General features: G+C 52.1%; 4 protein-coding genes across 4 annotated transcripts; 1 reads left to right on the top strand and 3 right to left on the bottom strand.

Annotated features, from left to right (window-relative positions):
- Nucleotides 1-463: 463 nt before the first annotated feature.
- EDD37DRAFT_262333 (uncharacterized protein) lies at nucleotides 464-2,963 on the top strand. Its single transcript, XM_062810846.1, has 4 exons — nucleotides 464-789; nucleotides 839-903; nucleotides 960-1,336; nucleotides 1,394-2,963. The coding sequence occupies exons 1-4, from the start codon at nucleotides 612-614 to the stop codon at nucleotides 2,511-2,513; spliced, it is 1,740 nt and encodes a 579-aa protein (XP_062673345.1). The 5' UTR covers nucleotides 464-611; the 3' UTR covers nucleotides 2,514-2,963.
- A 450-nt stretch (nucleotides 2,964-3,413) lies between these two features.
- EDD37DRAFT_606269 (uncharacterized protein) lies at nucleotides 3,414-4,381 on the bottom strand (the record flags this gene model as incomplete). Its single annotated transcript, XM_062814869.1, has 3 exons — nucleotides 3,414-3,923; nucleotides 3,978-4,055; nucleotides 4,115-4,381. The coding sequence occupies 3 exons, from the start codon at nucleotides 4,379-4,381 to the stop codon at nucleotides 3,414-3,416; spliced, it is 855 nt and encodes a 284-aa protein (XP_062673344.1).
- A 510-nt stretch (nucleotides 4,382-4,891) lies between these two features.
- On the bottom strand, nucleotides 4,892-11,092 carry EDD37DRAFT_647131 (separase; the record flags this gene model as incomplete). Its single annotated transcript, XM_062817825.1, has 1 exon — nucleotides 4,892-11,092. One exon carries the CDS (start codon nucleotides 11,090-11,092, stop codon nucleotides 4,892-4,894), a length of 6,201 nt encoding a protein of 2,066 aa, XP_062673343.1.
- A 256-nt stretch (nucleotides 11,093-11,348) lies between these two features.
- EDD37DRAFT_622341 (succinate dehydrogenase/fumarate reductase flavoprotein) lies at nucleotides 11,349-12,761 on the bottom strand. The gene has a single exon (XM_062816055.1). It carries the CDS (start codon nucleotides 12,382-12,384, stop codon nucleotides 11,716-11,718), a length of 669 nt encoding a protein of 222 aa, XP_062673342.1. The 5' UTR covers nucleotides 12,385-12,761; the 3' UTR covers nucleotides 11,349-11,715.
- Nucleotides 12,762-13,242: the final 481 nt, after the last annotated feature.

Raw genomic sequence — 13,242 nt, 5'->3', positions numbered from 1 at the left:
TACACTTGAATCAATAAATAGATGTACTAGTGTCACTGTCATTGGTCTGTGCTCAGCCTTGCGGAACGGAAATACTTTGATCCATTCCTTCTCCGCGGCGCGGACGCCTCTCCCTTCTCCCTCCATCTCGATCTCTCTCACTCTTCCACAGTTCGAATGCGACATGCTCGCTGTCTGGCCACCAAACTGCAAACCTTCCGCAATGTGAAGATGTAAGTGGCTGTCCGATCATCCGCAATCTAGACTCCATACGAAGACAATTGTCCCTGCCTGAACCCTTTGCCGTACGACTACACTGTTCATCAAAGCTCTAATTCGGACAATACTGGACCTGGTGTTCGAGCCAACTGATCTGTGCGTGTCACTATGGTTTCCCACCTCCACGCCTGTAAGTCATATTGCTATAGCACCCGCAATGACCATGTGAGTTGGTAAACTTCCTACTCGGCAAGTTTTCTGTGGCTGAAATGGATCTTCTTTGTTTTTGTGCCTTTACCTCAACGCCATCCATTATGCCTCGTGCTTTTCATCCTACTGCCATTCTCAATTGATATCCTGGATTGCGCGGTGTATTGCGTTGCCTTGCAGCATCAGCAAGCGATGCCACGAGGATGGCCTCCTTCGAATCTGCAGCGGTTTCGGCTATAACGTTGGTGGCACTATCTGGTTGTTTTGTTTTCGTTCGGTTTGTGGCTCGCATTGCCTTTGTGAAGCATGTCGGACCAGATGATATCCTCATTGCTCTCGCCTGGGCAGCTGCCCTGGGACTGGCAGTCGTCACTCAAGAAGGTAAGTTGGACATTCATCACAGCAACAACATTCGCCAACATTGATCTAGAAACACACAACTCATCACAAACATCCTCGACCGACAACGAGGACACCATGACGAACTTGCTAAGGGTAAGCAACAATATCCTCACCTCTCTTTATACTCGCAAGCTGATTTCCTTGGCCAGCAACTATGGTCATCAAATATAACCTACAACCTCGCCGTCCTGCTCCTCAAGGACTCATTACTATTACAATATCTCCGCTTCTCGAAAGACATAGGCTACCGCCGTGCATGTTGGGCCTTGGGCGCGATCGTCACAGTCTACGGCCTTGCTGCTCTCTTCGTCGGCATTTTCTCCTGTCGACCCATCGCATATAGCTGGAACAGTCAGCTCTCCGGCGGCAAATGCATCAACTTTCTTGCCTTTTGGCTCTTCAACGCTTCTTTCAACTCCGCAACCGACATCATTGTTATCGTTCTACCAATCCCAGTCCTCAGCGCCCTTCAACTTCCTAGGAAACAAATGGCCATTCTGGCCAGCATCTTCGTTCTTGGAGCATTGTATGTGCACACCGCCGAGTTTCTCCTCTTTCGACCCCAACTAATCATAGCATCTAGTGTCTGTATAGCCTCCATTGTCCGCCTTACCTCCGTGTACACTGCAACAGTCAACAACAAAGACAACGCATCCATCGCCGTCTGGTCGACGGTCGAAGTAAACATTGGCATAATATGTGCCTGTCTCCCATCAATCCGCCACCCCTTGGCCCAACTATGGCCCCGAATCATCGCGGTCCGGCGCCGCCTCAACACAGGATCCATCACCGAGAGAGCCGAAACTCCCGAACTCAGATTTCAACCCATCATCAAAACCGTAAGCATCCGCACAACAAGCGATGCTTCATCATCTCGCCCCTCTCAGACCCTCACCGTGGTAGCGAGCGACGAAGAAGCACTCACACCCCAGGAAACACCGTCCCCCGAACTCTACGAACTCGACAGCGAAGCCTGGCCAAACATATCCAAGGTCATTGACAAAGACAAATCCCTCCCTATCCCACCCATCCCCGCCATCCTCCGCCCCGGCTACCGACCTTTCGGCCCCCGTCCAGAAACCCAACAATCACGTCCCCAAATCGCCCGCTCACGAAGCTACTACCTCGCAGACGGCGGCCCCAAGTCACGCTTCCCACTCGCCTGTATCCCCGAATCCCGATCCAGCGTCGACATATTGACAACACCAGCCCCATCAACTCCGAACCGATCTACCACAGCGCTCCCAACCGCCATCTCATCTCCCACCAGATTCGTCATCTCCTTGACCAGCGGCGGCGCCAACGCCAGCGCCAGTGCGCTCTCCTCTCTAACCCGCTCCGCCGTCACACTAACCGGCCTGGCCCCACCCATCGCGCCAGCCTCATCACCTCCCGTAAAGAGCACCAAAATCGCGCCGTGGTCCGCGCCCAGCCCCACCAGCAAGACGTACAGCTACGAAATCCTCGGCGGGCCGGGGGCATTGGAGACGGCCGACACAAACACACACTTGTCGACGAGTAAATCTCGGCGCGAACATGCGCGGCGAGAGAAAGAGCGTGCGAAACGGAAAGAACGTGAGCACCAACGTGAAGTCGAGCGTCTTGAAGAACGCGATCGACAACTACGCAAGGGTGAGAGACCGCGTGGACCGAGAGATATGCCGCAACTACCCCAAATGCTAGGCCAGGATGATGCCTGGTGACCTACTTGCTTGACGTGAGCGAGCTTCTTGCAGATGCAAATGCAAACACCAATTCTTGTGCTCAATTTATTGGGGCGAAGGATATGACCTTCGAGTCTTATATTTCCCATGTACCATCTAAATCATGATACCCATTGATCTGTCTACCAAAAGTACTCTTCTATGTTTCCTAGTGGCGCTGCTTCCGGGTTCTCTGTAAGTGCAGCAGAAATGATACAACTATGGTGAACCCTAGCTACAGTGCTTGTACGGATTATATTTCTATGGTCGAGGTTTACAAGGCTCCCAGGAGTATAGCGCTTTACTCACACAGCAGTCAATGCAAACCTTTCAGTCGGGAGGATCAATGCTTTAGAAACCAGCGGCGATGATTGCAGCTGTGAAAAAACCATCATTAACAGAATGATCAATTGCATGAATCATCAAAAGGGCCATTTGGTACAGATATCCGCCTGCTCGTCTCATTATTTGATATCTCGAACTATAAGGATGTCCATAGTACTCAAAACCCAAACTCCATCGTGAGGTTACTTCCGTCAAGCACTGACCATGGGTTCTTCTTCGCCCAATCCAGCTCGTGGCTGTGCCGCGTACGCATCGACTCCGAATCCGGCCACGAGGACCGGTTGACTTTGAGTCAAAGCAGAACAGCACTTTTCCCAAACTTAGATAGACCTAATCCTATTCTCCAAGTCTATGAACGATTGTCTTTCGTGAGGAGGCCGTTCCGGGCTTCCTAAGCCCAGGCTCGGTCTTGGTCCCTGTCTCCAGATGAGATGTGGCCGTTGGCAAGCAAGATCAGATCGTCCACCGGATCTGTCCAACAATGCATTACTCCATCGCCATCGACATGTCCATTAGATTAATGCCCATTGCCGCAAGTCCACTTGGAGAAGTGATCTAAACTTCCTGCTCGAGAAGTGCAGCCTTCTCGTCAGCAGCGGCAGTGCTGATCTCAGTCTCGACTTTCTTGAAAGCTTGTTCCTTGCGAGCCAGTCTCTTGTCCATCTTGAACTGCATGACTGTACCAAGGAGGATGCCCAGATTGATCTGAACAGGGACCACAATGATAACATACTCATATGTCTTGACGTGAGCGAGATCGAAGTTTGCCAGGATGTTAAAGGCGCTGTATCCAAGTGAAGTAGTCATCGCAATGCCGACCAGCATGTACAATCGCACGAGCCAGTTCTTGCGGGTGTTCTTAGGAAGTCTCATGCTGTTCTTGGGCCGGGAGTCGACGTACACCAAGGCAGAGATTCCGTAGAAAACATAGGTAATCAAAGTTAAGCCAATTGATAGTGGGAGGAGAACCATGTTGATCTGAGTAAGGACTTTGACCAGGCTGCTGCCATAGTAGGGCTTGCTACGATCGGCTTCGGAGGACGAGTTGAAGTTGGGTAGCCACCACTGTTGTGCCTCTGTTAATGATTGCTCTTGATGCCAAATCTAGAACGTACTTACGCTAAAGAGTGGGACATAGACGACCATAAAGGCGCATAGGTATAACCAGCTGAGGAAGTAGCCGACATTGTAAGCGATCTGTACCAGTCATTTCGTCAGTGTGATTCCAATTGCGTTGTGAGAGGTGTAGAACGTACACCAAAGTCGTCCTGGCCTGCGTCGGGGAACCCGTGTTTGCCTGTAAAGACGAGCTGGATCGGTCCAACACGAATGGCTTCCATCAAGGCCATAAGCAGGACGATGTGCCTGACTGATCTCCTCATTGTACGTAGATGTTCCTTTCGTATCTTCTTCCAATCATCGACATCCGTGGCCGTCGTGGGAGATGGTAGGCTATCAGTAGTAACAGGCGAGGCATCGTTCTCTGAGGCTGCTCTGCAGCGACGGGACCAAGGGCAGGGCATGGTGAAGCTGGATTGACGACGGTGTGAGTCGAGTTGCATGAGAGTGTACAGTGGAAGAATATCAGAGACGGTGGTGTGAAAGCAGAAAGAGAGGTAATAATGCTGCTGTGAGGACCGGTGAGACAGAAAGATGGTTGCCTTGAGGCTACTGTATGTGACGCTGCAGGAAGATACGCAGTTACAAGTCAACCTGGGCAATGCAATGCAATGCAGTTGAATGGCAGTTGCCCAAAGTGAAGACGCAATAGCTGCATGGACGACCAACCAATTAATGCCCGAAAGCTGTCACTGACGTACTAGATTGGGGCCAACGGTGCGACACTATCGGGTCAACTTATCGGGCTTATCAGGCATCAGGCCCTCTATAATCCATACCGCCTTGTCGCTGTCAGCCTAAAAATAAGCCCCGAGCCCCCCCGGCATACACTACCACAACTTGTACTTACTAAGATTGTATACTTTCGAAAAATAATGTGATTGCAAGGTGCTGCCTATTCCTCATTGCAGCACTCATTCCAAGAATACCGGAATCCCATACATAACAGGAGCAGCTCCATTCAAATACCTCAACAAGCAGGCATCCCGAGCATGTGCGACCGCCTGATCCAAAGACACCATTCCACGCTGCTGTGTGGCACAATGCTTCCTTCGTGCATCACTCGGTATATCTGCTTTCTTTTTGCCTGATTTTGGCTTGACCTGAGGAGCACCATCTTCCTCAATGAGGCCCCAGTCAACCATCATTTCCATGGCGAATCGATCAATATCTCGATCCGTGACATCCCATAGAGTTCCCACGACGGCCGGGCTGCCTCCATTGATATAGTTCCAAGGCATCCCATATGGCTCATATACTCCACACTCGGTCATCTTGGCATTGCTGCAGCCCATCAGCATCGTCACCGCGCACTTGTCCAACTTGCGGATCGTACGACCACGGATATATTGGGCTCCTCCGCCATGACCGAAATAAAGCACGAGTGACTTGTCTCGTAGGATCTTCTCAAACTCGGTCTCCCTTGGGGGCCGATTGACAATACTCTCGAATCCCGTGAGTTGACCCTCCAGGACTTGACCAAAAGTGTCTTGTGTCGATATGAGATCCGACGACGGATTGAGGATGTATGCGCCGTCCGAACTTGGAATACAGTAACCGGCGGCATTCTTTTCCTGTATCCGAAGTGCGTTGAGACGGTCCCAAATAGCCCCCAACGAAGGCATTCTCGACGTTGCATGGCCTCGCAAACACGCCATGGACTCCCAAGGAAAGACTTGCAATTCTTTATCGAGCAGCAATATCATATGCGAGCTTGTTTTGTCACCTTGTGCTTTGGCCGTCTCATCGCTGTAAGCGTACAAAGCATCAAGTACTTCGACCATCATGGCGTCAAAGTCGATCTCGTCGTATGCGTTCCTTTCTCCATTGAACTGGAGGATGTCGATCACAAAATAAAGAAGATCTGTGATAGCGTCCTCTAGATCAGCTTCGCGAGGATCGCCCAGCGTCACAAAAAGCTCCAAAACATGAGCGTGAAGCTCAACTTTGGCGTCTGATGCTTTGCAAGTCTTTTGCCGCGAAGGGAGGTGTCGGTTGAGTGTCAGAGAAAAGCTCTGGCCGAACTTCAACAGGGCATTTTCGTTGACTTGGGAACCTGAAAGCAGTCCACGGAACCCGCCAAACCACACATTCTCGAGGTTCTCCAACAGTGTCGCAAGCTGCTGATCCAAGGCTTGCCGTTCAGCGTACCATGCTTTTCTCACAGCCTTATCCGCTGAACTACCTCTTGCGTCATGTGCACTCGCGTTAGCCTGTGCAACGATCCTGAGCATTTCGGTCTTCGCACTGATAAAATCCAGCTCGTCAACCTCCGTGTCAGAGATATCTGGTCTCGAGAGCGGGATCCTGAGCATAAACGGTGAAGTACCTGTGGTGATCCGTGACACGAGGAGCTCAGTCCTCGCTTCGTTGAGACCAAGGGACACGATCGACCATGAAGGCGGTAGCAGACTCGTATCGACAGCCTTACCACTCTCCGAGTCTGCTATTAGATTAGCAACACTCGTGGCTCCCAACTCTGGCCAGCTTTGCATCCGCGCTTTGTCTGCTGTGGCCGACTCGCTCAACACCACAATGCGCTCCCTGTTCAGTGCAACATCCATGGGATTCAAGGCGTCAAGAACCAGCTCCAAAGACGAAGGGACCAACGGATGGCCCAAGCCAGTAGACAGGAGGCTAATTTGCGTCAATGCCCTACGTGCGGTGTGAATCATGTCTAGGGATATTCGAGCTTGAGGAAATTCTTTCAGCTTCGACAGGATTTCGTAAGCCTGGATGATGACATCCCTGCCGTCCTTGATTGCGTTGTGCGGTCCTCGGACGTCTCGTGGCTTGCCTCGTACCCTTTTGTCGTCGATCAGCCGTTGTGACACGCCGATCTGCACAAATGATACTCTCCCACTTTTTCTCGAAGACCTGTACCGCACCGGTATGGCCATCGCCGTCTCTGCTAACACGTTTGTGTCTGCATCCTGAGCAAACATTCCCAGCGCGTTCGCCACCAGACCGAGAGCTTCGACCACGTACTTTCGAGGGAGTACAAAGCTGTTGACATTGTCCATCGTGGACATACTGCGACTGATCTCGTCCTGTGGATGTTCTGCCAGGTTCAATTTCCTCTCCAGAAGCAAGTTGCGCTCGTTGACCTCGTTGAAAGTCCTAGGAGGGTTTGGTTTGAGGATCGCCTTCTGAGCCGGCCTCTTAGGCGCGGCTTCATCTCGCGTCGATGCTTTGGGTGCCGGCTTCCTGACCGGTGCTTTGGCTTTGGTAGGAGCTTCCAGAGCCTTCTCTTTATTCTTTGGACCGGAGCCGGGCTGAAGAGGAGCACAGGCCTTGACCTGAAGAAGCCTGCCCGATTCGACCAGGCATTTGCGAGACGAGGTGTAATCGCCAAGCAGCAAATGAAGTTCGCCTTGATTGACAGCCGTGAGCGCCTGCATGACCGCGATGTTGCCACCATGCACATGTGTTACTGAATCCTGACTTCTCGCTTTCTCAAGGTGACCAGCCCGAGCATGTATCAAAGCCACCTCAGTCTGGATGAGACGCCCGATATTGTACTGAGAAGTCTTCCTGGCGACTTTGAGAGCCTGTTCGTAAAAGTAGACAGCATCCTGATACAGACCGCTGTGTTCAGCTAGAAACCCCGCGTTCCTGAAAGCAGAGCAATATAGCTGGATCTGCGGCCAGAGTCGGGCCATATCAGCTGTCAGCCGGCTTGTACGCTGGAATGACAGGTCAAGCTTGCAGAAGTCCCCTGCAAGCCCCTGCAGTTGAGAATCATTCGCATGACCTCTTGGAGGAGTATCGTCGACTTCCCACAACTTCTCTGTTGACATCCAGATGGCTGACGCGATCTTGATAGACTGTCTTCCATACACAGTTGCTTCCAAGAGCTGGTGGCGGTGGTAGGCAACTTGAGATGCAACTCTCGCAGCTCGACATAGTAGTGTCTGTTCTCTCAAGCGACCTCTACCGGAAGAGCATAACGCGTCGCGGCTTTTCCAGGCATGCTGCGCACGTTGAAGCCACTCAAGACATTGAGACATGTCTTCGATATTGAGGAAGTGTTCCGCATATGATAACGCAAATTCAGCCTCCAACAATGGATCGGATTTCTCTGTTGCCATTGCTGTCATTGCTGCCTTGGCTTTCTTGAAGGCAGAGTCAGCGGAAGAACAGTCCTGAAGACAGTCTCGAATCTCCGCTGACTGAAGCAAAATGGCCATTTCCGAGTGCTTGGGGGCGTGGTGCCCAAGTTGAATGAGGTGACACACGATATCCACGATCAGCAGCCTCTGCTCGAGATTTCCCAAGATGGCCGCGTAATCAAGACAAGACTCAAGCGTGGTCATTAGGGTGTCTGCACTGTCAACCACTTTATCGACATCGTCCAGGGTTTTGCACTGTTGAACAACGTCATAGAGTTGATGGAGCGGTGCTTTGAGATTCTGACTGATGACACTTCCAGTGAAGAGCATCCGTTGTAGAGGAAGCAATGGCCGTAGTACTGGCTCATATGAGCGAAGAAATATGGTGGTCTTGGTGCGCTGATTCTCCACAGACGGCCCGGTCTCAACGCACAAAGCATCAAGGGGAAATTTGGTTGATGGTAGCCGTCTTTTCAAAGCAAGCTGCAAGAGATTACTGACAAGTCTCAATCTGTATACATGATACTCCTTGTGGTGCAAGAGCTCCATGATGAAGTTGACACGTGAGATGCAGAACTTGAGTTGATGGTCCGTTAGATCCCTTTCCATCAGCGTATAAATCTGCCTTTCTAGCATGACCACGCGATGCACTGCTGGGAGAGACAAGCAGTCATAGAAGAGCTCCTCATCCTCTGTCGCTGAGGTATGTTCTGACGATATCTTAGCATGTGTGTTGAGGTTCATGGCTAACGTGCGGCAGTTTTTGTCTTGGTTAGACCATGCGCGATCCACCGGGCCAGCCAGAAGGAGTTCAACCACATCACTGAGTGTGCCATCCCGCACGCTGAAATCAATGGCCTTCCGGACCGCTTGCATTGCTGCGGCATAGTCTCCCAAGTCCATATAGCACGATGCCAATCTTTCATTCTTTAGCCCGAATTGGGCTGCTCTTTGATGTTCCACATCCAGCTCGGAGAGGCCAGTGAGAGACAGCTGCAAGTATTGCAACTGCTGCTGTAAACTCTGTTTCTGATCTGCGGCATGGAGGAATCTAGTCCAAAGTGCCCGTGATAGCCGTATGCGAAGCTGGGCCAAGGTTGAGGTCAACGAGCTGTGCGTGATACCACTCGAAACCATTGTACGTAAGAACTCAAGTGCTTCTGAAGCGTGTTCCATGGCATCGTAAGCGCACGTGCTCAGGGCTGGTCGATGGGCCACGGCGTTTCTGTCTGTGGACAAGACAGCTTCCACGTTCTTGACCATGGTGGTCAGTAGAGGAACGTTCCTCGATTCTGCAGGTTCGCGGGAAGTCTGATCCAGTCTGGATCGAATCTGATGGCTGATGAACCGGCAGGAAGTATACAGCAAACGTATGATCGCTATCTGCACTTCGCTTGAGGGTTGGTCTTTTGAGTTGTTCGCTTCAATGGCAGTCATCGCTTCGACGGCCATCTTACGAAGCTGGGCGAAATGAAGTAAGACTCTTTCGAGCTCCGTCCCGGAGAGACTGGAGGCAACCTCAAAAGCGTGAGCCACGTGCTGAAGTGCACCAAGTGTCGGTCCCAGAGCTTCTGAGTAGCTCTTTAGCCTTGAATTTGCGATCTGACACCTCACAATCAGCAGATCCGTATCCTTTGCCGTCGCAACGCGCTCTTCCAGCAACATCAATACCTCCGCGTTCGCTCCAGAGCTCGTGGGAAAATTGGCAAGCAGGTCGATCATTGCTGGTGGCACGGCGCTGACTAAGTTTGCAAGTTTCAGTAGCTCTCGAAACAGTTGCAGGTAGTGGAAAATAAGTGCCGATGACTTTGCAACATCTTTGTTGCCTGCTGACATTCTCTTAACAGCCGCTTGCAATGGCCTCCATATCTCTGTCTCCAGTTCAGGTTTATGTCCCAGGTGCTTCCATGACTCGAACTTGATCTGCAGTGCAATACAGAAGAGCTCGAAGCTGTAGTCGAGGGAGACCTTGTCACTGGGTGACTTCGTGGCACTGGAATACAGCTTCGCCAGAGCAAGCGAGATTGTTCGAAGTTGCTGACCTGCCTGCTCGGAGGTGTGTCGACCCGCCTTAAGCCCTTGTAAAGTGATGGAAGCTGGACTTCCGACGTTACTCACTCGCAAAGCGTCCAACAACTCCATGTCAATGCACCCTGCACCTCTCAGAATCGCAAGGCGAAGACCTTGGCTTTGCATAGATGTGGTAAAGTTGAAAGTCGAGGATTGCTTCACTGCATCTGACCGGCCCAGGAACAGTCTCCCAAGGCTCGGTCCAGAAGCCATTTCCGACGCGCCACAGGACCTCTGGTGAATCTCAGAGAGCTGGGCCTGTGCTTGATGAGGCAAGCCTAATGTGATTGTTCTGTCCAGCAACATCAAGGCAGCATTTTCTGTACCCAAGGACTTTCCGCTATCCGTGTTTGTCATACTAGCCTCTTGTTCACGGAGATACTGTAGTGCGGAATGGCAGCATGCCACGACCTCCTCCCAACTTGTTCCTGGTACATCGTGTTTTGCTTTATTCTGGTAGTCACAGTCTTTTCTCTTCTCCTTGTTCGGCGACCGCTCTTGTAGGGGAGCCTTTTTGTGGGAAAGCCTTGAGGGCGTGATCCCGTTCAACCGCGATTTCGCCACCTCTTTCTCGGCCTTTGCAGCCTCACCTAGGGTTTTAAGTGTAGAATTAAAGGCTTCAGTGGCGATCTTGCGCCGGTCTGCTGGTGACAAATTGGAAGTCTGGATGTCGACGTTGGCATGAATGCGGAAGCCTGGGTCAGCATCCCGAGCAGGCTTAGATTTTGCATTTGTTGATTTTTGAGCTTTGACTGGCCTCTTTGCAGCGGATGCCTTATTGGCCTGGCAGGTAGTAGGTTTGACTTTCGCTGCGTCAGGATAAAGGATTGCGCGAAGGTATTGCAGTGTATGCGTGCTCGGCGCACGTAGGTTGAGCTCGGCGCGGATTGTGTCGGTGACAGAGGTCGAGGGAGGGTTCGCAGTTGCTATCATTGTTGGGAATCATACAGTTTGATGGCATGATAAACTATGATGTTCCGTAGGTCATTAACCCAAGTATGACAGTGCCTGTTCCGCTGATTGAAATCTCATATATTTAAGCAGCGCGTCGATATCCAAATCGCCGGCTCGCCGAATCGGGCAAGGAAGTAAACACGGTTAAATATCGGCAGACGCCTCAATCCCGCAGCCTCGCCATCAAACTGATAGATACAGTATTCGACCTTGTCTCAGCTTCTCAGACCCATGAGGCTCACGTAACAGTACTACTTCGCACCAATGGATTTATCGTACGTCAAAGCCTTCGCCAGAAGAGTCTAAGCTCTAATACGCGTATTCCCTAAGATTTCTTAGAAATCTGCATCGCGGTGCAGGGGAACTCGCGATGGTGAGATACGGCCTCGCGCCGCTTTGAGACTCTCGATCCTGTTTGGCGTCGTCCGTTCGGGGAATGCCTTGCCCTTCCAAGAACCTCACGGGTTGATTCCTCGTTCTGCGACGATCATGGTTGAGAGCAATGCGGCGACGGAACAAACCCAATTGCCAGAGCTGGGCCATACAGTCACGAGAGAAATACACATGGAGCAGATCAGGTCAGAAGTTCGTGGCTTTCACGTCTAATTCCCATGTTTGGACAGCGCCTGATCCGCAGCGGCCTTGCCCGCACGGCGCCCGCTGAAGATGGCATCTGCGAGTGCCATGCCACTCACAAATCCACCCGAGCAAATTCCAACCGCTGCTCTGCCTGCGGCATAAAGCCCCGAAATGGATCTGCCGTCAGGCCGTACAATCTTTCCAGTCTCTTCCTCTACGACCAGACCTCCCATGGTAATGGTTTGGGCGGTATTGTACTTGTTTCTCAGCGACACGTTGACGGCATAAAAGGGGCCCTTGGAGACAGGGGTGAACAGCTTTTGCAGCTTTCCCAACTTGTCCAACTCGCCACGCACGCTGGCATTGTTGTACTCGTCAATCTGTTGCTTCAGGCCGTCAGGCGTCACTTTGATCTTTGCCGCTAGCTTCCCGACGGATCTCGCTCGTCGAGTACCCCCCAAGAAGATGTTGATCAACGGCGGCAAACCCCAGAGGAGAAAAGCCCCGCCAGTGAAGAAGCATTTATACACGCCGTACCAGAAATGGCGAGATTCCAGGATCAGATACCCCCTGCCATCGGGCTGATTCAACATTTCGGTCCCGATGAACATGGCATAGGCGCCTTCATTGATGAATCTCTTGCCGTTTGCGTTCACTAGAATCCCATGTGCATACACATTCGGTGGCACCATGGTGCGTGAGACGCTGATCTTTCGGAGCAGTCCCAATGCACCTCCTGCGGAGACGCCTAAGCCCAATGCCGTGCCGTCGTCGCTGATGGATCCCAGTGGCAGGGTTTTCTCGTAGTTCTTCGCCAGCACAGGTGAGTACTTGCCGATTATGGGAAGCCTCGTAGGCTTCGATTGTATCCCCCCGTGCACAGTACGACGCCGCCACGTGCTCTGATCGGCCGCCGCGTTGTCGAGCCCGATTCCAGTTGCGCCGCCTCCTCGATGGCCTTCTTGCTCCGCCCGGCATTGAATGGCAGCCACGGATGGACGGTTTTGTACAACTTATCGTGCTGCTTCCACCGGTCTCGTGGAAGCGTGTGCACCTCAGCTCCGAGGACACGATTCTCGCTGTCGACCACCAGTCGAGTTAGCTTGGTGTGAGGGAGATACCCGACGTGGGCCTTGTTTGCTGCGTCGCGCAGGGTGTTGTACATCTTGTCGCCTCCGAAACCCTTGCCCGCCGCCATGTGCCCTCGAGGAGCGGGCTTGGCCTTCTCCGCGTAGTAAGGCATGGCTTCATTACCGGAGTAGTAGATCTTGTATGGGAAAGGAGGAAATGCGGTCTTTTCGTGGAACACTTTGCCCCCGTACTGGAGGCCATGTTGACTGATCCATTGGAGATTGCCTGCACTGTCCTCGCAGAATTTTCGCAGCGTCGACGACTTGACCGGACTGCCCTCTGCGTTGAGATACTTGAACATCTCCTCGCTCGAATCGGTGACCCCGTTCTGGCGCTGCACCTCTGTGGCCCCGGCGTACACCACGCCGCCGCTCCAGAATGTCGCTCCGCCACCACCGAATCGGTCGACCGTAACTACC

The sequence above is a fragment of the Exophiala viscosa genome (genome assembly GCF_022695815.1).
Source record: "Exophiala viscosa unplaced genomic scaffold EDD37scaffold_2, whole genome shotgun sequence".
Lineage (NCBI taxonomy): Eukaryota > Fungi > Ascomycota > Eurotiomycetes > Chaetothyriales > Herpotrichiellaceae > Exophiala > Exophiala viscosa.
Note: the sequence above shows the minus strand (reverse complement) of the source record. Positions and strands in the feature narration are given on the sequence as shown.